At 31.3% G+C, this 26623-nt stretch overlaps 1 protein-coding gene across 1 annotated transcript in view; it reads right to left on the reverse strand.

The window, feature by feature from the left end:
* FoxP (forkhead box transcription factor P) overlaps nucleotides 1–26623 on the reverse strand; it is a 375202-nt gene that overhangs the window by 15362 nt on the left and 333217 nt on the right. The window contains exons 4-15 of the mRNA XM_011506577.1: nucleotides 15342–15440; nucleotides 15028–15233; nucleotides 14262–14508; nucleotides 13815–13877; nucleotides 13447–13696; nucleotides 12775–12876; nucleotides 11910–12087; nucleotides 10049–10235; nucleotides 9282–9606; nucleotides 7501–7569; nucleotides 2401–2477; nucleotides 1573–1674 (exon numbers count right to left, since the gene is read on the reverse strand). Coding sequence (XP_011504879.1) covers nucleotides 1573–1674; nucleotides 2401–2477; nucleotides 7501–7569; nucleotides 9282–9606; nucleotides 10049–10235; nucleotides 11910–12087; nucleotides 12775–12876; nucleotides 13447–13696; nucleotides 13815–13877; nucleotides 14262–14508; nucleotides 15028–15233; nucleotides 15342–15440 — 1905 coding nt within the window. The remainder of the gene's footprint in view (nucleotides 1–1572; nucleotides 1675–2400; nucleotides 2478–7500; nucleotides 7570–9281; nucleotides 9607–10048; nucleotides 10236–11909; nucleotides 12088–12774; nucleotides 12877–13446; nucleotides 13697–13814; nucleotides 13878–14261; nucleotides 14509–15027; nucleotides 15234–15341; nucleotides 15441–26623) is intronic.

The raw sequence follows: 26623 nt of genomic DNA on the forward strand, positions 1-26623 counted from the left end.
ATATATATATATATATATATATATATATATATATATATATATATATATATATATAAAAGTATATGTATAATTGTATATGCGGAGGAGGAAAGAGGAAGCCGCCGAGCTCGTTCTCTGCTTGTGTTCCTGCATCCATGACCTTATCCTTTTTTATTGTTGGAATGTCTGCTCTGCTGCCGCTGTAAGTCTTGTGGTGAAAAATCGAACGAAAAACGTGATCGTTTATCTTATCATTGAGTGAGAAATTCAAGAACTTTTTTGGTAAACACAAATCCATGCGAGGCGAAGCTTTCTGGCAAACGTCGAGAAATATTCTTAAAAGAACACACATTTACAGACTATTATGCGATTGGATTGAGGCCTAATTCTGTTTTAGTTAAACGTGGATGTCAATTTATTGACGATTTATCAAATATTACTGAATCGTTTATCACTTCGCTATTTTATAACCATAATTTCGTTTCATTTTGTTTAATAACAATGTTTCACAATGATAAATAATATTTTTAATCTTTGGAGTAGTTGTCATTTTTTTCCCAAAATATTATAATGTAATGTATTACATATATATATATATATATATATATATATATATATATATATATATATATATATATTTAATATTATTAATGATAATACTTATAATGATGTTAAAGAATGAAATTGTATACAAAAGCTTAATTATCTTTTTAATACAAGGAATACTAATTTCATTATATAGAGTTTTTTTAATACAATGTAGTTTGTTACTATTATATTTGATAAAAATGAAGAATTATACACGTTCTTCTTATTTTTTATTCTTACTTATCGTTAAATTTAATTTTTCATAGTGATGAATACTTAATATTTTGTAAAATGCAACTGTATCTTATTGATTATCATGTGTATTTGACATTTAAAATTATAAAACAAAATGTTACTCAATAGAGAATATAATAGCGAAATTTGATTAATTCAGATGTTGATTTTAATACCCTAAAAGAGTGGAAATACGAGGTGAAATGTGCAACATGGATTGAAACGAGCAACTGTTGATTTTCAGAGCAACTTGACTATAGGGTACGAGTTATAACGTCTTTTTTTTTTTTTAACTTCAGGCGAATTATGACAATGATCACAAAATCATTTCTTTCATTTTTTAATTACGTTCCAAAATGATATTTACAAAATGTATCGGACCATATAATATATATAAATAATGCATATTTAGAAATATGCAAAGGATTGAATACTTTGCGTATTGTATTTTTCATTCGTATGACCGGCAAAATATTTTGAGAAGACTGAATATGTTATATAGCGTATGGCACATAATTTAGTGAATTATGCTTGATGGAAAAAAGAAAAGAAAAAAAATTTAGTATTCCAATATCGTATGATTTATAATCGAAATCAAATTAATGACATTTGTTTTTTTTTTTTTTTTTTTTTTTTTTTTTTTTTTTTTTTAACAATACTATGCTTCAGATAAAACTTCGATCATTGATTTAATAATAAAACTTCTTTAAAAATTCCCGTAAAAAGTACGCTCCAGCGTGAAAAAAAAAAAAAAATTGAAACAGATCATACCTTCCACGTTGCTGCGTTGCGCCGGAAATAGCAGAATGTATTTTGGAACCAGTTGTATATCTCGTTTAGCGTCAATTGCTTGTCCGGAGATTCGATGATGGACTGTAAAAGAAGACGAGTTAATAACAATTTCTTTAAAATATAAAAAAATTTCTCGTTCTCGAGGAAGCGAAGGGATAGATTTTTAGTACGATGAGATTGGAGTCAGGTTGTACTAAAAATACAGTTTAATATATACTTTTACAGGCCTGTAAAAATATATTAATTATATATTATAGTATTAATTAATTGCTTGATGTTACACATGTTTGATAGCACACACGTGGAAATATCGATGATATATATAGTATTTATTTAATTTATTGGCAGTTGCGACATTATTAACAATTTCATATTTAAATGATATTCATCGCATTGATTGATTGAATTTAATTATGAGAATTATAAGTAAACTGTATATAACTGTGTATAGCTTTTATATAATAAATAATTTACATCCACGTGTCAATTTTAAATCATTATATCTTTCTGATTATTTAAAAACATAAATTATGATAAAAAATAATACTGTCGGATGTGCACCATCTTAAGGAATAAGTAATTTTAATATCTCGTCTAAATGAAACTTGTCTAATAAAATCTAAAATATGCAATTTATATATAATATTCAAGTAATATTATTAGTATCGTAAAGCGATTGATTAGTATTAAAGTATGCCAATAACAATTCTTGCGCATCTATTGAAATTTATATATACAAATATAGATGCTCATTAAATGCTAATACATGATGTGTTCATGTGCTACATACACGAATAGTGAAATTACCTGACGTATCAATGATGCATACGTGAACGGCGGTCTAACGTCTGCATTTTTGTAGAAATCTCTATTTCGCTGAATTTCTGGAAAGAACACATGATTTCCGATTTTATTATTCATTACGTACATGCTTAAACTACTAATTTAGAGTAGTTTAATTTTTGAGTCTAATAAGTAATTTGTTACTAATAAGAATGTTTGATAAATAAATTAATAGTGATCGATTGAATTTCATAGTTGCGGAGCTAGAAAATTATTTATTTAAGGAAATTAAATTCTTCGTAGCAAACTTTATCTATAATTCAGTAAAAATAAAAGTAAAAAAAAAAACAAAAACAAAAATTAAAATAAAAAAAAAATTAAAATAAAAAAAAAAATGAAAAGAAAATTCATTGAAAATGCATGGAAGTTAAAATAATACAACCGTATATAGATATATTATAGACAAGATTTTCCACGTAAACGGAATGGTATTTCGATGCAAGTTACATATCATCTCATAGGAATATCAATAAAGTTTTACGAAAAATTATTAATACAATGACCAAATAGAAAGAAGGAAAAAAAAAAAAAAAAAAAAAAAAAAAAAATTTTTGGGAAAAAAAATATCGTGAATTGAAAATAGAATTGAAATATATTGAAAAAGTGAGCAACAAGGTAAGAAGAAAGGCTGTTTCGTTTGTAATATTAAGAACTGAAGATGAACCGATGATTTATTTATAGTAAAATCAATGTTATTGTATGCACACTTGTATGAACGGCAAAAAACAAAGAAGCTACATATCTTACATATGAATAAGATAATAATTTGCGTTAAAAGTAGCCCACTAATTGCCTACAATTTCTTAAGGTTGTATGTACTTGATGTAAATGACGTCATTTTTAAGTCGCGTGTAAAATTTATTATTCTACAAGTATTTCTCTTACAATCTACATAAGAATCGATATTTTACCAAAAGAGCTTTTGTTCTTTATCGCTATAAGAGCGGAAAGTTGAGATTAATGATATATTTGAATTTCTATGAGGAAATTATCATAAATATTGTGCGCTGTAAATTTGATTATATTTTGGTAATTTTTCAATTCAAATTTATCATTACAAAATTCAATCGATCATTCATAGAGATAAATAGAAATACATCTAACAATACGCATTAAGGTTAATTTACTTCATTAAGCAAGGTAAATAAACGAAAAGCAATTCCTTTGTATTGCAAAATGCAAATGATGTACATGAAAATCAAAATCAATGTTATACTTGCAATATTCTCTATTATCTATTACTTGATATAAAATAATATAAAAATATAGGAATGTAAAACACGATACTATTTTATATAAGAAGAGCTCAAATACTACATTAATGAAGTACATATATTTATATATTAATTAAATGGCATATGAAACAATATGTACTTAATTTATTTTTATTTCAATATTATTTCTAAAATTCGAATTTTTTTTTTTTTTTTTTATACCCGTTTTTAAACGACCCGACTTACTTGTCCATTACAAATAATTATACTATACATCACAACAGACAGAATGTCTCTTATAATTTTTAATAATTAATCCTTTTCCACTTTACTTTATTAATTATTTATTACATCTACATTATTGAAGATATTAAATACCATAAAAATTCTTATTTATACCAATTGGTAAAAGATATATTATTTTTTTTTTTTATTAAAATGAACTTATAAAAATATTATAAATTAATAAAAGTTACATGCGTAGTATGATTACGTTTTATTAAAGTTTTAATACACGGGGCTTACCATAGAAACATTATATAAACATTAACAAATATAAACATTATACCCTATAACATTAGTACACACACACGCACGCACGCACGCACGCACGCACGCACGCACGCACGCACGCACGCACGCACGCACGCACGCACGCACGCACGCACGCACGCACGCACGCACGCACGCACGCACGCGCACACACACACACACACATATATATATATATATATACATATATATATATGGCATTGAAACATTTGATTTAATTGTTTATAATGTATGAAATTAAATTTTTAATAAACTTTTCCACGTATTTATAATTGGATTATTTACACATACACACACATATATATATATATATATATATATATATATATTTATTTAATAGATTCTTTATATCTAAAATAATTTTGGTACTGATCAATTGTTGATTATAATAATAATAGATTTGATATTACTTTAAAGAATACTCTGATTCTGTTGTACATGCAAATATACATTTTAATAACTTTTAATATTGTTTGATATTTTATATTTATGACATTTCAACATTGACTGTTAAAACATTAAAAATTTATTATAAAGTGGTAAGTATAAATTCGGTATCGGTTATATTAACTTTATAAAAAATGTTTTATTAAGTTTCCCGTATATAACCAACAAACATCACAATGTAAATTTATTGCATTTTTTGTAATTTGCATTTTGTATTAATTGAAATATGCGTTTAATCATTTGATCTTTTCTTCGTTTTACTTCATAGTTATATACGGTCGATCATTATTTCGAATTCAATAGATCTTGTACATCATTATTTCACGAGGCTAAAATATCTTTTGCTAAAATACGCGCAGTTTTACTTCCATATCCTATTATACCAAAAATTCCAATTTACAATTAGGATTAGATTGTAATTACAAGATAAATGTTTTCATACACATCGTCATTGGCAATGGCAATAAATACGATAAAATTATTGATTTTAAAGCAGATTGTTTCAACAGCAGATAAGAGATAGACTAGCGCAAAAGCCCAATCAAGTTACAAAAGCGGAGGCATTTAATAAAGCAAACTAGTTTGGATTTAGTGAAAATAATAATTATTAAAATATTGCAAGATTTTTATGATTCATTGTATAAAAAGCAGGAGTTCGAGGATTTTTCAAGGTAAGACAAATTGCGAAGGTAGTAAAATTAAGTTTAAACACAAACGAGCGATATTGTTAGCCAAATTGATCAATGTCAAATCAGCAGACACGACATTACGAATGACTTACGACTGACGAAGAGAAATTCCGTCTAAGATATAAGGAAGGATAGGCTCTTAATAAATAAGTAAGCAGGATTTTTCTTCGGCAGTCCTGTGCAATTATAAAAGTCAGGCAGGCGGTTATTTAAATAGAGTTAGAGCGCTATTAATCGGCGTTGCAAAAAGTTTATGCAGAAAAGAGACGGCGAGTGAGGATAAAGTTGACAGTACCTTGTTGGACGTCTAGGCCAGCGCGCTCCAGCATGTAGGGCAGCCCTACACGGTGGGGGAGGCGGGCAGCACAAAGAAACGGAGAAATGAGAGAAACGATTACGTATCAATCGTGAGTGAGATATTGTCGGTTACTCTTAGTACGTATTTAGCTAGTATCGTTTAAGTCCCGACATAACTCTGAGAGTGCCAAAATAAAAAGACAGAGCCGGCTGCGAACCGAGTTGGAAACGCAATGACAATCGGCCGCCGCTGATTTTACGGAACGACGGCGCAACAATTTTGCCCCCTCCAAAATACATTCTGCTATTTCCGGCGCAACGGAGCAACGTGGAAGGTATGATCTGTTTCAATTATTTTTGCGTAATTTTAACGTTTTATAACGAGCGTTCTGTTGTCGTAATCATGGCTTTTCTTTCTTACTTTCTTTCTTTATTTCTTTCTTTTTTTTTATTTTGCCTCTATATAAGTACGGCAGTTTATTCTATTTATTTCTGAGTTTACAAATTTTTCGTTCTCCTGTTTAGTGATTAGTACTATTTTTTTTTTCTTTTTTTTTTTCTTATCAACTTTGTCTATTTAATATTGCAAGTTTATCTGGATTTGAGATTGTACGAATTGTAAGTAGTTGTATCGTAAGAAACATAGAATATAATTTGCCATAATAATACTTAATTTATAAGTATTTTTCATGCATTCTCAATATTGTATGTACACAACTCACAACAAAAGGCTTATTCAAAAACAATAAAATAACAAAAATATTGTTCGACCATCGCCTAAAGTCAACAGCAGGCGATCTCACCCACTTCTCTCGTCGATCCGCAGCCCTGACTATTTTGGCTTAGAAACATTATCATATTATTATACTAACTAAGAGAAATATATACCCATATACATACATTTCTGTATATATATACATATATATATGTGCGCGCGCGCGCGCGTGTGTGTGTGTGTGTGTCTGCGCGTGTTTAAGTGCGCTTGTATTTGTGTATATATATATATATATATTAAAATGAGGGATGCGGATGGATCTGTCAATATCTATACAATTTTGTGCGTGTGAGTGTGTTAATATGCTTTGTGTGTGTGTGTGTGTGTGCATATATATATATATATATATATATATATATATATATATATATATATATATATATACACACACACACACACACAAAGCATTTCTTTTTTATCCGAATTTGTCTCATTTATGTTGCATTTATGCATTGAAATGCGCCAACAAGGTGTCCACACTGGAATTATAAAGACATGAGCTCCATAAATTTTTCACTTAATATTTGCAATTATCAAAAGTTCAATACATTGTTCGCAAATTAAATTGAATTCATTTTATAATTTAGATGCGTTATTACAAGCAATGTTCACTCTGCTCTGGAAACACACAAATGTGATTGCGACATTTTAACTTCATAAATTCAGGGAGCACAAAATCTTCAATTAGCTTTAGTTGAATTAGTTTTGAAAAAAGAAATGACTCATTACTGAACGGATGTTTTTTTTTTTTGTCTTTGTTTTGTTTCATATATATTAATCACAATTCACACGGAAGAGAAACACATTTATAGAACAGATAGAGGAAGATCAAGAGAGGACCGTAAAGTGCATTCTCAATAAAAACTATGATTAAGAAAAAATCTTTCATCGTAGATCTTCCCGATCTCTTTAAGCTATTGAAAATGTCTCGAATGATTTTCTTTTACTGAGTTAGCATAAAATCGGCATATAGTCGCATAAAAGAGACTTTAAGTGGCAATAATTGCTCGGCTGCATTTTCAAAGCTGAGAGATCGTTAGATCGAATTTTCCGATTTTTGTTTTTCCTTTTCTCGTGAAATTAAAGTTACCTTCGTTAATATCTATTCCAGATCTATCGACGGATACTCTGCGCCTTACAGTGCCCTCCTCATATAGTCCTACGGATAGTATTTTCTCGTTTTCAATTACGTTCGATATATTGTTATTTTTTTTTTCTTTTTTTTTCTTTGCACTTGTTCAATATTAGCGTTAGCAAACATCACAAATTCTGATAGAAAAGATAGATAATTACGTACGTTCGTTGAAGCTTTAAGTCAACTATTGTTCAAATGGTAATACAAATATTATGGTAAAATTGAAAATGTAAGATAGTACACTGAGAGGTCATATCATATGAATGAGATAGCGAGAGAAAGTAGATACTTGTAATGTATTTGTTAGTGTACATTAATATATGTGGTAATTATTGTATTTGTAATAAATTTAAATTATAAATTAATAAATAATGTGATAAAATTTTGGAGCAGATTTTTACGTTGCGTACATGTAACTATAAATATATTATGTTAGATAACAAATAATCATTAAATTAACTATTCTCCAGATATTTCAAACACTTGTATATACTAAAATTAGCAATAGGAAATATTTTATTTTTTTTATAAAAGGCTAGAGTGATTTTTCATTTTAAGTATTTTAGAATCAATTGCCAATTTCGCTCTCCTATAGATATTTTGTTACAAAAATGATAAAAGAAATTATTTTGAATTAAGTGATTGCATAATCTTTTTTAAATATTCGTATTGATTTTAATGTCATTAGTCTTATTTAAATTCACACTTAAATTTATTATTAAAAAAAAAAAAAAAAAAAAAAAAAAAAAAAAAAAAAAAAAAAAAGACCCACATGGAAAACACAAGGATTTGAAAAACAATAATTTTAATATAATGTACGTTTCCCTCATTATCTTAAACTGTAATTGACATCATTAATTAATATAATATTGATAAGTAGAAAATCATATTGGAATCAAAAGTACAGGCCAAAGGTAAATTTTGCATAAGTAAATGACCAAATTTGATGAAAAAATTTGTAACAAAAAAAAAGAAGAAAAAACAAAAAGAAATTGTAACGAATAGTGTTCATACATTCAGTGGAACTGAAATGTAGACAGTTGTGTTAAAATTATTGTAAATAATGAAAATAATAACAATAATAATGATGCCAATAATAATAATGGTAATCAAAATAACAGTAATTAAATATAATGAGGACAACGTCAATGATGATTATGATTACGATATTGATCAGGATGATGAGATGATGATGATGATGAAATAATAATAATTATAAAAATAACAACAATAATAATAATAATGACAATAATAATAATAATAATAATAATAATAATAATAATAATAATAATAATAATAGTAATAATAATAATAATAATAATAATAACAATAGTAACAACAACAACAGTAACAACAACAACAATAATAACAATAAAATAATAATAATAATAATAATAATAATAATAATAATAATAATAATAATGCTAGTAATGATGATATATCGCGTTCATTATCATTAGATTGAAAATATTTTCAATTATGTGTTTATTATGTACACGAGAGGGATTGAAAATTACGAAAAGAAAACAAAAAATAGCGAACCATTATTAAAGAAAACGATGCAATCAAGTAAAACAACAGAGCTGAGTTAAAAAAAATCTCGGAGCTAGATGTCGCGTATCGTGTTAATGTTTAATAAGAATAATGATAGTATGGAGTCGTTGGATGAGGTTGGCAATGGTCCGAATTAGGTGGGACTGTGGTTTGGCTGGGTCATTTTATGGTCAATGGCTCACCTCCGGCGAGCGAAAGGGTGGACTTGTCGCTGATCCTCCTGCGGATGGGACCGGCCATGCTCGGTATATTTGGCATGTTGGGCATGCTCCCGGGTATGTTGGGCATGGGGGGCAGTCCCGACATGTTTGACATGTTGGGGAGACCCGGGGGCAGGCCAGGGCCGCCGCCCGACGACGGAGGCAACTGTCCGCCCGCGGGCGACCTCACCGCCGAGACGAGGGCGGACATGGACACCGGCGAGACCTGCGAGACGGCCCCGAAACTGGACGGCGGCTGGCTCATCAAGGCCGAGGAAAGGTTCAGCTTCGGCATACTTGACGCGCTCTGAAACAACATGTTCGTGCAAGCCGGAGAGCGATTTATTAATTGCGGCCGCTGCTTATGCCGTTTGCCGTAATGCGCGGTTCGATCGACCAGCTGCATTCGCTTTCTCAATGATTCGACGATTCGACGATTTTGGTTTATCTATTAGTTTAGCGTTGTTTGAGCAAACGTCCCAATGCTTATTTCATTTAGCGTATCATCGTTACGTCGAGGTAGATAATAAGATTTGTACATGCATGGGCGGTAAGCATCCATACGGCATCGTGCACATGACATTGTGCACGATAAGGACAGACTGAGATCCGGAGGGTGACGGGAGGGGATGGGAGGCGCGGATGAGGCCGGCTTTAAAATTTCAGCTGGGGAAATAGTAATAAATGCCGCCAGACAAATTGTCGGCCAATGTCGATCAAACATATTATCAGCGGTCCTACGACATTACCGAAGATTCCGAGGATTTCGACGGCTCTGGCGACGCCATCTGCTTGGCCATGTGTAGATGATGCATCATAGCCGTTAACCTGTCACGCTCCTTCTGCAGCTGGATCTCCAATTGCGATACGACCTGCATCTGCACCCGCGCTTGTGCCGTCGACCTGTCGTCCAGCGTGTGTTCCGTGTTTAAGTGTCTGAATCAGTATTGGTGAAATCAGTATGCGTTATTGTTCATAGACGAGGAATAATGGGAATTTTTTATGTGTGTGTCGAGGGGATTTTATTGCGCAGGCACTTATCAAAATAAAATAAATTGCATCGACGGATATAGTCATTGGAATCATCTATCTCTCGAGTATTTGTCAAAATGCGAATTACAGTCGATGTGTACTCGAGGCTTAAAATGGATCATTGTTATTTGAATTTTTCGAACAATACTATTCTGTCAATACTATTAATAATAAGCAAATATTTATTTATATTTAACATACTGGTTTTCACGTCGAGCAGATACTTTAAATTACTGACGAATTAATTATGAAATTAATGTTTAAGTTTGGTCTTAACTTTCTTAACTCGACTTCCCAGCGGCTAAATTGTCAAAAGGAATTTAATTAGAATTTCATCGGTTTCTCCCAATGAATCAAAACATATTCAGGGAGCGAATTTAATTGATTTGCCATTCACTAAAATTTTCGAACAGTTAGAGTTCCTACTTCATAACTAATAAGGATGAAATATATTTTTCGTTCCTAAAAATTCTGAAGGAAAAAACTGACCGGAAGATCATTCTTTGCTGTCGCTACAAGTTGAAATTATTTCCATAATCCCCTTGTCGTCTCTTGGTGGCTTTATACTTTGAAAAGCAAATTGTTCGCGTGGGAGATCGGAATATTGAGGCGAACGACGAATAAGAGAGAAAAGACAAGTGGAGGGGCTGGGGGGTGGGGGGTTTAGGAGATGGTTTTGTCTTCCTCTCAAAAGTATAATGACGTGGTCGAGCGCCGTGAATATTAATGAGATAAAGATAATTAACGTCTCTCTCTCTCTACCTCTCTCTCTCTCTCTCTCTCTCTCTCTCTCTCTCTCTCCTTTCCTCTCTGTGCTTCTCTTTTATTTTTCTCTTCCCTTCTACTCCTGCTCCTTTCTATTCTAAGCAACGATTTTCTTGACTGATGGTAAAGACGGGAGGGTGACCGTATGGCGGAAAAACGTGATGCGGGAGATGGAGAGGAAGAAAGTAGAAAGAGACGGGCTTCAAGGGAGTAAGCTCACTCGTGATTACTATCTTCTATCTTAATGGTGTTATGGACACAAACGCATTCAAAGCCATTTTCGCTGACTCGTACGAATTTTTTTTCCTTTTCTTTTTTCTTCTTCTTTATCTCGAATCGACGGCTATTTATTGCGAAGCGACGCTACAGTATCAATTTAATTTCTTTAAATGTCGTAAATGGTGTCTGTGCTCCCTTGTCGTGATCGCCTTAATTTTATGAAACTGGCGATGGAGATGAGAGGAAATGGTGATTACCGAGTTGCCGGCGTATCGATGCTCTTGAAGTTACATTTTCTCAATTCCAGAAACATATTTGACATTTCGATGCAATAGTGTAACGAGCAAAATTTTGCCTTAATCTTAAAGGCTTAAAAAGCGGCAATTAACAAAACCACATTATAATAGCACCAATTCCTACATCATGAAATCTCATTTATACTCAATTTATAATAATACAACGCTCGACCGCGTACGAATTAAAAAGAATTACCGAGCTAATCTAAATTCAAATATTAATTTGTCCGACAAGGTCCATTGACAATTATAATAGAAGGATTAAATAAATACAGGGGTGCTCGATGATTATACTCACTTGAGGAATGTTTGATAGTCATCGCATACGGCCTCGCATCCTGGCCATTTACAGACTCCGTGTCCGTAAAGTGGATGCTGAATTTTCTCATTGCAGGAAGTGTCGAGCGGCTTCTCGTCCAGTTGCGTCGTACCGTTGATTTCCGCCCGACGATTTGAAACTAGTGAATTAAGAAGGCCTGCGATAAATCGCCCGACCATTGTTAAGTTAAAAAGAAAGTTTGAAAGTACAGAGTGCTTGGATTTTTTGAAGGTGTGCAATGGTGCTGTTTGCTTTTCGATTATGGGGAAACAGTAGTAGTAGCTTTTCGAATACGGCAAGTATTCGTAATTCGTAATTTTTTTATCATTTCTGTTGTTGTTGTTGTTTTTTTTTTGCGTTTTTTTTGTGTTTTTTTTTTTCTTTATAATTTAATTATTAATATCGTTAGAGTGAAGAGATATGATGGATTCGGGGATTCTCTAAAGCTTTACTACATTAATCGTTGATTGAGATTAGAAGTATTGGGGGCCAATCGTTTAACCGAGACTTATAATAGACTGCTTTGTAGAAAAAAAAAAAATCATCAAAATAATTGATGCTTGGATATTGCCGCTCGCGCTCGCTCGATCACACAAACACGCAACAACAATAACAATAACAATAACAATAACAATAGCAATAATAATAATGATAATAATAATAATAATAATAATAATAATAATAATAATAATAATAATAATAATAATAACAACAACAACAACAACAACAACAACAACAACAACAACAACAACAACAACAACAACAACAACAACAACAACAACACGCATGCACAGAGGAAGAGAGGCTAAGGACTTGGGGGGGGGGGGGGGGGGTTTGAATTCACCATTTAGCCCAGAGCTTGACTTTGACACATTGGAATTCACGTGCGATTCGGAACTCTCGGATTGTTCGGTTTTCCATGCTGGTAATGCCTCGGCTGGTAAACCTTTCAATATAAACAATCAAAAAATTAAACATTATATGAATTATTTTTGAATTTGCGCGACGTTAATTATATTTTCGCTTTTTTGTTAAAATAATTATTAAACGTGCGTGAAATGAGTTAGAGATTGATCCACGTTCACGCTCATTTTACGTTTTTTTTTTTTTTTTTTTTTTAATATTTTAACGACCGTTCACATCCATTCCCAAGTACTCCATAATAATTATATCGTATTGCGAATGTTTATAAGAGTTTATAGGATTTTACAAGTTACAAGTATTTACAAGGTAACAACGAATCAATTGCTTAAAAATAGAGAGAAGAAATGTCATTTATAGGTACACTGCTTCGACAACATCGTGAATTAAAATTTCTAATGAATTTGTAAAGTAAAAAATGAGCAGTAAGCCAATCAGCTCAAACAATAATTATTTCCATCCGTTGCCAATGCAACGGATTAGTGATCTTTAATATTGACAATAACATCTCTATAATTTCTGGAATGTTAAATATAAATCCGCCCCCCGTCCGCCCAATCATTCATTTATTAGAAAGTGCTCGTAAAATAATAACCTGAAGAGTGATTGTGCCCCTGTAATCCCAGACCTTGTTGCAGTAGGTACTGTCGCTGCGTGATCTGAAGCTGCTGAATGAGCTGCTGCTGCTGTAAAGCGAGCTGCTGCAGCGGCGCCGATGCCTTTTTTTTATCTGCCGTTTGCAGTAAATGCGTCTGCTGTATTAGATTCAATTGCAGCTGCTCCTGCAACTGTTGCATCGCTTGTTCAACCTGCTTTCGACCTAATTCAGCCAACTGGTGTTGGTGCTAAGAATTTTTTGTATGGATTATATTATTTTGCATTGTATGTCATAGTGGGTGCATAGTGCATACATTCAAGGTACATATGCGGCTATTGAGAGTAAATTGTCTGTAGTTTGCTTACGGTTTTTAAAGAGGAAAAGTATCCAAATCTATCCTGATTCGACGCATGCTCTGACGACGATTCCTTAAATTGACCAAAAATTTATTAATTACTACGTATAAATGTCGGTAACGAGAGAAACAGACGGCCATGCAAATAAATATCGATTATAACCATACAGATAAATATAAATATATAAAGACCATCAGCATTTCATCGACGGTGTGTTAATTCTCTTACATCCGTTGTTCATAATTTTTACGAGAACGCTCGCTATGATTCATTTAATGCAAAAAGTCGATTCTAGATTGACAAAGTACCGGTGTAAAGATCCCCTATCGGATCATCGATGAATTCGATCACTGTTGCACTATTCAGTGCCTCCTCGATATTCCAGATATTTGTTCGTTTGATCGGCTATTAGCCGTTTGAATGCCTGACGCGTAAAGATATTAACCATCCACCAACCTGATGATGTTGCTGCTGTTGTTGCTGCTGCTGTTGCTGTTGCTGCTGTTGCTGCATATATAGCGAATGCTGCTGCATAAAGGACTGCAGCTGTGTGGGATTGAGTATGTGTTGCTGCAGGATTTGTTGCATTTGATGCAGACCGCTCACTGGGCTGAGCATCATCTGTGCCGTTGTTTGGGAGGACGGTGGTGGAGCCCCGGGCGGCCCTCCTGGTGGACCTTGTGAAGGGTCGGGCGGAGACGCCCTGTAAACTCATATTAATTTCATTGCTCTATTAAAGTCATCGATCGACGTGATCTTTCCTTAATATTGTTTGATCGCGCATTATTGCCGATTGTCCCTGGCTTCGCAATACTAATCAATCACTTTAAGACTTTGAATTTCCTGGTACTGTATAATGTGCTTCTTTTCATTAATACTTAGTTATTACTTTCATTATTAACTCGATATTATTGACTCTAATAATCAGGTATCTTGAAATTTTCAATATAACAAAGTATGAACAAAACTGACCTTTAGGCCACTTTACACTAAATTCCCGTATTTTTATACTTATCGACTATTTCATTAATCCCTTTATCCTTCATAGCAGATAAAGCATTTAAAAAAAGGCCCGCTTCCGACTTATCGCGTATTGATCGCTCGATCGCCAAACGGTCTGAGCATTAACATTACGATGTAACCCACGAGGCTCGCGAGACGTTGACCTTAAAAATCATGAAAATCTCAACTCATCGAACAAGTCTTTCTGGATAATTCTTACCGCTGCGGAGCTTGAGGACTCTGATGTGGACTAGGCTGAGGTCCTGGCGCGCCGGAACTTGGCTGCTGCGACTGCTGCGTAATGAGGGGCTGCTTTTGCTGGGTCATGGGTGCTGCTGCTGCTATTGCTACTGTCACTGGGTGTCCGCTCGGACTAAGCTTTCCATTGCTTTGATACTCAATGCCTAGCTCCTGCTGTTGCTGCTGCTGCTTTTGCTGTTGTTGCTGTTGCTGTTGTTGTTGCTGCTGCTGTTGTTGTTGTTGTTGTTGTTGTTGTTGTTGTTGTTGCTGCTGCTGCTGCTGCTCGACACTGACGTGGTCAGGTCCACTCGAGCTTTTTCTTTCGCGACAGCGTCCTAATCGTGACTCGCACTGATGTTGCTGCTGTTTCAGAGCCGTGTAAAGACTGTTTGCCTGCAAAAATATTCAAGTCTCTTATTGACGGGTTGAGGTGATTACGTTAGTTTTGTAAAGATTTTTTTTTTTTTTTTTTTTTTTTTTTTTTTTTTTGGAATTGTCGGAATAGAGTAGAAACCCAGTGATCAATGACCTACGTGCCCAAGTAGATTTTTTTTTTTCAAATATTACAATTGCAGAAATCGATGTTTTTAGTTTTGAGATGATAATAAAAATGATAAAAATTTTAAACACTCAGTCACGCCTACTAAAGTTCAACTCTTATCAAATATTGTTTTCTCAAATATTGTCATAAATACGGTACGAAAGATCGTTACTTTTTACTGTAATTTGGATAGTAAGTGAAAACATAACATTTAAAGTAAACATCGATAATGTTCATCATTGTTGATTCAGTTATTTATGGATTTTATAATATTTATTTATGAATAATTTAAAGTGCCATAAAGTAATAGATATAATGGCAGATACTCACTATGACTTTAACCGCTGAGAATAATGTAATACCAAAGAGTTGTAGAGCCGATAGAATCTCACTAGTAATATTAAGTAATGATAAGGTAAATTTTGAGTTAAGTCATATGTAAATAATGACGCAAAGCGAAGCATTTCCAAGAACACATGGTTTTTTTTTTTTTTTTTTTTTTTTTTTTTTTTTTATTAATCGCTTACGATAAATAAGAAATGCTTCATGTACATTATTTATATATGACTTAACTTCAAGTTTCCGTTATCATTATTTAGCAAATTTCAACCTTCTTCGAAAAAATTTCTATATCTTATTCAAAATTCAATCAAAATGATTAAAGGTCTTGTTAATGTAAGGGGCCAAAAAAAAAAATCCGAGTTAATGTATTATATTAAATAAGAATGCAGCAATTCGCGGGCAGTAATTACTTGCACCGCTTTTTAAAAAATAATACAGATGTTGCAATATTCGTAATTAATATTCTTTCGAGTGCAAATAATAATGAAATTACGATGTCAGGAGCATCAACTCTCGATCTCTGCATTTTTCGAAAATATTTCGCAGTCTAATTGAGCGTACACATAATAGTAGGACCCTTATAATTTTTCTCTCATTCCATATTTTGAGAGAGAAAACGGGTGTCCTGACTAAACACTGATAACCCACAAAAAGAAAAAGAAAAAAAGCCATTCATAGAGAGGGGGGGGAGAGACTTCTTTGCATGTTATAAACATACATAATTGTACACAAATAGGATTAGCATAAGACTTAAATTCGTGAAAGAGCGAAATTGTCGATTTCCATCACTTCTATCTCTTACTATTACGAAGGAAGAAGAAGAAAAAATACGAAGAATTGAAAACATTACGTTTAGGAGATAAAAGGGAATAGTACTGTTTCAACAGTGCTTGCGAAATATTTATCCAAAGACATGAAAATTATTTAAGGACATAATGTTAACATATTACGTAATTATTTATTAACTATTATATACTATACGGCTAAATTATAAACTATTCATACATAAATGAAAAACATTATTAAATAATAATAATGAATAAATATAAAGATTTAGTTTATCTTTACCAACAGATCTTATGAGTCTATTGGTTAAGTAACTTTGTTTGAAGGACGATATTTTTAATAAGAATTAGGAACATTTTACTAATCATATTACCAAGATATAAACATATGTGATATATAACTTGGAATATTTTATAAATATATAGGCCATTTTTTATTAATATATATATATATATATAGAATGGACGTGACAAATAATATAATTAGAAAATTATCTACACGAACAATCCTATCTCCATTGATTACGTTTTAAATGATATTTAACAAAAACTAATGAATACCAAACATTTCTTTTTACCAAACTGATCGCCATTATTTTTTCTTTTCTTCTTTTAAATTATACCTTCTAGCAAAGAAATGGAACTACTATACAATAACAAATGATACATAAGTAACTATCATCAATTAGGCCGATATTTAATAACGAATCTAATTTCATTTAGGAAAATAAAATAAATATAATAATTACAAAAGAATAATGAAAAGTACATGAAATAATAATTATATGAAAGTATGAGCTTTGAAACTATTATCGATTACATTTTCAAGCACTTATATATAAATAATACCTTTCGTTCTATAAGTATTTCATATTATTTTTCAGATAAATAAACAATTTCATGTCATTGACTCTTGAAACAAGTATTTGTACCTGAATTAGTAATTAAGTTGACTCAGATGATCTATCATACTGTTAATTTTTGTTAATGTTTGAATATCTTTAAATACTCATAACATTACATATAAAATAATAAGCACCCCAGGCTTCGCATTGAAGTATCTCGTAGAATTTGGTATATAATAAAATGTCTTTAAAATATTTTCATTCAATATTACTCACGTACATGGTAAATCTTTAATCAAACAGCTAAGTTCTTGGCTAAATTATGTTTAATAATTGAAAAATTAATTAAATGATATTCGTGATTCAAATATACAATTAGATAGTAGAAAAAATACAAAATTTTCAATCCTTTTTTGTAACAAAATGTATATTATTTTTTTTTTTACACGTTAAAATTTTAGATGCTTAAGTTCAGAAATATGTAAGTCGTATTTTATGAAATTTTAATTTAATAAAAACACATTTGTGCCGAGGCGAATGGAGAAATGTTGTCCTACGAATATATAAGCGGCAGTAGACAATCGATGCTATTCAAGCATTGAAAGATTTTTTTTTCTTCATAATATATGAACGTATTCAAAATTTTTTAAAATCTTCTACTCCTCTATTTCTTTTGTCATTTTTCTATTTATTTATTCGGATCTTGAAGAAATGATTGAGTTGCCTGCTCTTTGATAATAACATGCTACTCGAACATAAGGAAATTATTAAGAGAAAATGTTCGTTATTTAATTTTCGAGACATTGTTTGATAAGGGCGCCTACGTGATAATTCGAATAAATATTAATTTGAATAGTTAGATTAGATAACTAGTAAATAAGAGAGTTATAGTTATGATTATCAAAGCGATGATTTTTAAAAAATTTACATTTTAATTGTATATGCAAAATATATTCATATAGTATTTCATATTGAAAGTATCTTGGCATTGTTGCATAAATATCATTTCCTAGAAAATTTTATTAATTATCTTTATTTGATAATTCGTATTATCTATACCGAAAATTAACGAATTAAATTGACGAATCGTAAAGTTTAAATGGGCATGTGTCGAGTCCAATACATTTATGACTATTGGATTTGAAGAAATTCATTTTAACTCTGGAGAATCGAAAGAAAAGGTTATTGATTAGCAATTTTGGAATATTTCATTATTAATATTTCATAATTGAAGAATGTATTAAGTATAAAAAAAAAAAAACAAGTTGCTTAATATCCTAATGCATGTATAGAATTATCGCTCTTTTAAAAGACTATAGCTGAAAGTTAATATTTATATATTCAAAAATTTTTATGCGACTTACAATACAGTTAAAAAGTTAAAATGTTTTTAAAGTAGAATGACTTTTTAGCGGCAAAAATTATTGCTCGTTCTATGCCTAATATTGTGCATGCTTTCTTATTATGAAAATCAATTTTGTAATATTATTTTTTTTGTACTATTTACTCATATACTTTTATCTCAGACATTGTTGATTTTACACTAAAAGAATTTTAGCTTTTTTCTTAGAATTTTTTAGATTTGAAAATAGCCGCTACGTAGACTAATTTTTAGGGGAGACTAAGTTTTTTGAACGTCCATATAATTTACATAACGTATTTACAGAATTTTTTCTTTTATAATAAATTAAAAGCATTTTTTTTTTTTTTTTTTTTATTAATGACTTACAATGATGCCAATTTACAAATATATAGCAGTGTATGTTAGAATCATGGATTTTTTGCTTTATCAATGGTATTAAATTCATATTTTTAAACGTCTTAAGAGCTTGATCAAAGAATTGAAAACGAACAAAATTACACGACTAATTTTTATTAAATACTTGTTTTTGATTTTAATTTCATACAATACATATTTTTATTTATTTCGATTATTTAGATTATATAATGAAAGTTATCAAAAAGGTTGTAAAGTAGTTAAAGAATATTGTTCGTGTAGAGAAATATTAAAAATTTTCATTCTAAGTATAAATGGCGAATACAGCACGATATTATATTGCTGTACATAGATGAATTGTTCTGTAACTAAAGGATTGAAGATGTATAATAATCACAGTACTAGGATTTTCATATTTAAAAATGATGTGAAATATGTGTAAATCCACGAAAATATCTAGTTTCTTATCAATGACAGATGCAACATTATTTGTTTTTATGTAGACTTATGCGAAGGCTAATATAAATAAAATTTCAAGGTTTTATAATGTAATTAAGATACCGCGTTTAATTTGTTATCGTTAGTTACAATTTACACATTAAATAAGCATTTTTTTTTTCTACAATTATATCTTTACTGTAATAAATTTCTACACAAATTCCCAAGAAATTTAATACAATAGAATTTTATGTAATTTTTCACTTTTTAAAAGTTTTTTTAGATGTTTTCATATTTAAAAATATAAATGTTATTATGCCATCGGGTTTTATCATTAATTTATAATATTTTGCTCAGATTTTATATAGTATATATACAAAGACAAAAATTATCAGGGTAATTTATTTGAACGATTTTTGTAAATCTAACTATAGTCAGGATTAAATTAACTCTAAGTATCGATTGAATGTCACATGATCTATTATACTATATATATATATATATATATATATAGTTAATAGAAAATTAAGACATTTTAAATATTTTTCTTAAATTAATATTACTACATAATTACAAGTTGATACTATTTTAAATAAATGATCTTTCTTTTTTTTTTTTTTTAGTTAAAAATATAATTTAAATTTCCATACGTAAACATGTATAGAATTCTTTCTTTATTTTCATAATGAAAGAAAAAAAGGAAAAAACAAGCCGTTTTATCTTTGGGTTAAATTTTTTCTTATAAATATCAATTTTTTAGATCGTTCGTTTTTTTTTATATATATATATATATATATATATATAAATATTTTTTTTTTATGTACTACTTTAATGTATCTTTTGGCGAGAGTCAACACCTCGGGAAAGGTACTGAAATATAGATTTCTCGTTTATATATAATACCAAGAAAGATTCTGAAGCGTCGATGAAGCGAATAAATCCAAATAGTAAATAGCCGATCAAATAAAAACGAAGAGAAAATGAAAGAGCCAAAAATATCTATTTCGTGCTTCCTGATAAACATATGTTACATATTAAAATAAAAATTGTTAATTTTACAGTAAAATTATTTCCACGTAATTTATGCATAAATAAAATTTAGTTTAAAATTTTTTCAATCTCTTGATCCCCCTGTAAGTTAAGTTAGTAATCTTGTATAATACCACTTTATCGATAATTAGAAGAATATATATTATTATATCAGATTATTGAGTATAATTAATTCATTTACTCTATTAATTATACTTCGGTATAATTAGCAATGAACTATAAAGGCATAATAAACGTTAAAGTTTGGAGAAACAAAGAAAGTGAAAGAATGGAAACAGTTTTTTCGATTATACTTTTACCTGAATATTTGAAATAAATGTTATTATCCAATAAGATTTTGCGCTCCGATCTTGCGAACTACGTTCCAAACGATACACGTAAAGCTAAACGATGAACTGAACAAAGCATCGAATGCACTAAATGGCTATGGCGAAAATTCCAAAAAATAATTAGCTAAAAGTTTGGACTGTCAAACGTAAGAACGAGCTTGAAGTCTAAAAAAAAAAGCCAAATATTTAAGAGGTTATGAAGCTATGAAGTGCCCATTCATCGTTAAAAGTAGAAGGGCAGGGAGGAGAGAGATAGCGAAAAAAAAAAGACAGAAATAACCACTGTCTAAGATGACATAAGGAGTCGAAGAGATTCAAATAAAAAAGGGCGACAGGCTATATACTATACACAGATCCAAGTTCCAATGAAGAAAATCTGAACAGCCAACAACAGGCTCTTTATTTAACCTTTTCTTGAAAGGAGAAATCTTTCGGAGACTCTTACCAAGTCGCTCTTACTCTCCGTTCCTTATTCGCTCTGTCGATGGTCCTCGAGGGTTGTGGATAAGAAGGATCTCTTATGCATCGTTCCTCCTTCCTCTTTTCTCTTTATTTCCCTTAAACTACTTTGGCCTTTCGTCCGTCGGCACAACGTATTCTCCTTTTACCTATGTATATATGAGAGAAATCTTACCTGTCATTCTACCTCTGTATTATGAAATTAGGAAAATCACGAGTTGTGGTAAATAAAAGAGGCCAATAAGCTTGAGAAGCGAGAGAGGTATATAGAGCATACAGAGCATTTATTACCTTGAAGGACTTGATTTATGAAAAACACGTGCTTCTAGCTTATGTTTTTCGCTATGATGTCAAATGCCTATGCGCTGACTTTTGTATTTATGTACATTAGCTACTCGTAAATAAATAAATTTGCCATTAAAATATTGTAATGTTTCGTTCACCAAGAAGAGACGATATTTAACGAAATTGCCAGATTAAATGTATTAAACGTAGCTTTCATATCATACTTTGCTTGCTCACAAATTCACCAGTCCGCAAGAAAAAAATATTAATTTCTTACGGTTAGCATAATCTTTATCGAGCCACGATAAGGACAGGGCATAATGAAGAAACAAGACAAGAAGCAAGAGCCCAATGGGTAATAATTAAACTAAGCAGTGAGCGTGCAATCAAAGATGGAAGAATGGATTTCCTTCGGGAACGTCGCGATGGTGGCTGCGATCCCTCCGCGGTATTAATTAACAGATTAAGAGGTTTGTCGATGAGTTTAAAAGGATTGAAGTCTCGCGGGTGAGGATAATGTTTTTTTCATTCGTCCGTACCGCGGCGCTTGACAACTTCATGGAAATTACCAGGGATTTCAATGCGGCTATTTCTTGGTCTCCAAATTTTTTTCCTGTTACGAGATATATTTGGTTATTTTAACAACAGAAAAGTTACTTCAAAATCTATATATATATATATATATATATTATACTAATTGTACATTCCATTGCATTTGAAAGAAGCTCGATTAACGTATGTAAATTTATAATTTAAAAGATTTATGAAAAGTATGTTCTGAAATAATCATGAAATGTGTTATACGAGAAAGCAATGTTAAATTTTCATTACAAAAATCAATTACATAAAAGTTAAGATTATTAAATTATTAATGTAATCGTTTAATAAAATATGCTTGATCTTAAACAAATTAATTCTTCAAATTAATTAATTAATTCTTCAAATTAATTAATTAATTCTTGAAGATATAAATCGAGTAAACACGTGAAAGTACTGATAATGTAGATGTATGGCATACATCAATTATTCTAAAAATTATATGCATAAAATTTCAATTCTTACCTACTTTAATTCGAACAGAAATGGAAAGTTTTTTCTTATAATGGTATAAAAACTGTAAATGGAAAGAAATATCGTATTGTGAATTAAATTTTATTCTATTTAACTAAATTTCATAAATTCTATCTGTAATCATTGAAATCTAATAAATACAAAAACCGATAAATCGAAAGATTTTATAATTCTAAATAATTGATAGAAATATATCGTCCATATATATATATATATATCTATATATATATATATATATATATATATATATATATCAAAATAAATCTAGAATAGACTTATATATTATAAATATTTTATTCGAATTGATATGGGGTTTTTATGTGAAACAATAATACATAAAGTATAGTCGTGCAGATTAATTTTTTAAAATTTATCTACCGGCATTCAGTATGTTTTACACGTAAAACCCAATAGTTTAATAGATTAACCATCTAATTAATCATTCATTGTCTTTGATTTAAAGCGTCATTTAAAATAAAAATTGATTTTTGTTTTAATATAACATTTACCATTTCAGTAAGCATAAGCAAAACATTTGTATACAGCAAATGCCGTGCAATTCATTTAAGAAAAATGTAATACAACAAGCCATACACGCGCACGAACGCACGCACGCACGCACACGCACACTTCGACATACGTTGGATTAAATTTTATTCAAATCTCGGGAATTATCTCCTAAAAATGTAGTCTCAACTAAAATTGATTGGTTGGTTGGCAGTGATTTTATTTGCCGATAATTGATCAATTAGAATTTATCCTCTCGCGGACGAATATCCTTAAGGATAAACTTAATTTTGCAATGGAGAAGAGCAATTAGAAGTGAGAACTTCTGGATCGAATTTTAGACAAGGGCAAGCCAGTGCAGGACCAGCCTCGTATAACAATTGTTCGTAAAGCAGAAAAGACTGGGCGAATCTCGTATTCAGAGCAACGTGGGGCCAATCAGCCGGGCGCACCCGCCTTCGGCTCCTGTTGACGTTTGTCATAATATTTTAATATTAAATCGCGTTACACTCCAGCCATGCGTTCGCATAATCAGGCGGTGCTCGGCTGCGTTCCGACGCCTCTCCTCCCTCTTTTTGCGCCACTTTCGCCTCCTGTCTGTCTTCCTTTACGCTCCCCTCGTGCGCTTGTTGCGTTTTTTCGTTACGTTAGGTGTCCTTACTCAATCAGTCGCACAAGGATTTCGTGCTCGAGTATTTTAAATGCCCTGAGAGCCATTGGAAAGGCTTTTCTTTATTTGATAAGGCAAATAGTATTATTATTGAGCATAAGCATTGTTGATGTAGTGAAAGTAGCTACTCCTCTCATTGGTAAATTTTATGCAATATATGACTCGCGTTTCTCATTTTATTTTAAGAGACTCGGCTCAAACACTGTCTTACGAATTTAAAAATATAATGAATTCGTGGGTCCACTTACAAGGGACCTCGGTCTTTTATAAATTTCTAAGCAAAAATCGGACATACTAATATTAACAATTTACATGAACTTTCTCTTAACATTATTAATGCCCAAGTAATCGAGCTTCGCCCAAAATAATTTACGCAACTACTAAGCTTAAAGTAACCAATATTTCAATTTAAACGTTAATCACATATTTTTCAAATAGAACGACAAAATTCCATTTAAAGATTTAAGGATACATATATGTTTTTAAGAACCTTAGCTTAAATTTGGGTCCCGCGCGAGTCAAAAGCAAATTAACAAAAGGACTTAAAAAGTCGACAGTCGGGGGTGAAAGATATTATTCAATTATGCTCGCATATGGCTATTGTTCATGCAAATCATAGAACTATAATGCTCGTCGACATTCCATGGCGAAAAAAAAATAATTTCACGGCGTTTGATGTTGAGGAACGAAAGTGCCGGTGACTGAATGATATGCAACGCTCAGCCGCCGCTGTGACGCGCGTTTACCCACGACAATACGAGTCGCGCGTATGTGTATACATTATCACCGGGGCCGCGAAAGGGAGGGAGCGAGAGAGAGAGAGAGAGAGAGAGAGTGAGAGACACTTTCGCCAGGTTGTCGGTTGACTACTAGGATATGAAGGGCGGGATGGGGACAAGTGCCGTACGGGGGTGGGGTGGCTGTGGTATTTGCCACCCTCCTCGGTGACGTCGTCAGCTGGAGAAATGTGGAATACAAATTAGCCGGCGCGATGCTCTCCCTCGCTCCTCCGCCCTTTCGCGGCACTTCGGATACACGTAACGAATTCGCGAATATTATTTCCCTTTTTATTATTATTCCGCAGCGGCGCGAATATTATTTTTGCAGGCGTGGACGACTCCTGACTCGCCTTTCTCACTTATTTTTCTTGCAGATAAAAGCGAAGCGCAAGGGGCTTCGCTCGCTGCTTTACCTAGGCAAAGCCGTCGCTCCGACTTTATTTCCCCGCAAGAAACGAAAGTTTATTTATCGTTTTATTCTGCTTTTATGTCACCGCACTGGCAAGATGATTGGCCACTTTTGTTGCGAATTAAATCAATTGCCTGGACTTTTTAGGAGTAGAGGCGGATGTGGTATTATTTAATTTAGTCAGTAATTTTTCTGCGATATCGAAGCATCACAGTATTTATTCGGTATGTATAAATAAGCTCCTATTTATTTGAAGTGTAAAAAAAAAAGAAAAAAAGAAGAAAAAAAATTGTTTTCTTACTACTCACTCAAATCCAAAGCAACTGTATATTTTCATTAAACCCAAGCGATGATAATATAGATCTAAGAATAGGCGTTTATGGTGGATATAAGCGTCACAATAAGTGAATAATAAAAAAAACTATTTTAAAATCTTTTATAATGCATAGGGAAATTCAAGGCATACAAGGAATCCACTTACATATTATTGTTAGTTGTGATGAACTGCTTTTAAAAATTCATCGAAAACAATCTGATAATCTCAAATATTTCTGAAATGTGTTTACTTTATGATAAAATTATTTTCGAGAAATCCGTAAGAAAAAAATAGCAATATTCATTCGATAATTATATGTGCTTTAAGAACAATACATTCGCTAGTTACATTTTAATAATGAAATTTAGCCAAATAATTTTGATAAAAATAAAAAAAAAATTGTGAAAACAATCTGTATCGTGTAATTAATTTATTAATTTAATAAGCATTTCATTCGATTAATGGATCATCCGTCAATTACACGTTAAATTATCAATTTTTATTTTTACATTAGATAAGGTGCATGGACTATTTGTTTTCGAAATTCTTGACAGCGTCTTAATTAGTTTATTGAGTAGTGAAATATTTTTCATAAATATCCTTTTTAAGATAAGAAAATAAAGATAAGAAAAATCTAAAATGTATTGTCGCCATAACAAATATTTGTAATTTCAGAAGAGCTCGAGAAACTCGTTGTTAACTCGATATTTCATTAGCATTTGGCGATAGAATATAGAATTGTGCAAAATGAAGAATCTTCACGCTGATTCGCCATCTAAGCAACGTAACGAACCCATATGGGTCAGAGATTTTAATAATCTTTACAATAATAATCCGATGTAATACGTAGAAGAAGATCATCCTTACTGTCTAGCACAACAATAATATCCATCTTATCCATAAGTATTTCATGAAAAGTTTGATAACAAATAAAGACGAAATAAACGACTATTAATATTAAAATACATACTTGACGTAATGTATTCTCAAAACAGGAAATTTACCAGCTATTTACGATCTTTAGGGTAGGCTA

The sequence above is a fragment of the Ceratosolen solmsi genome, unplaced genomic scaffold, assembly GCF_000503995.2.
Source record: "Ceratosolen solmsi marchali unplaced genomic scaffold, CerSol_1.0 scaffold6, whole genome shotgun sequence".
In the NCBI taxonomy this organism is placed as follows: domain Eukaryota; kingdom Metazoa; phylum Arthropoda; class Insecta; order Hymenoptera; family Agaonidae; genus Ceratosolen; species Ceratosolen solmsi.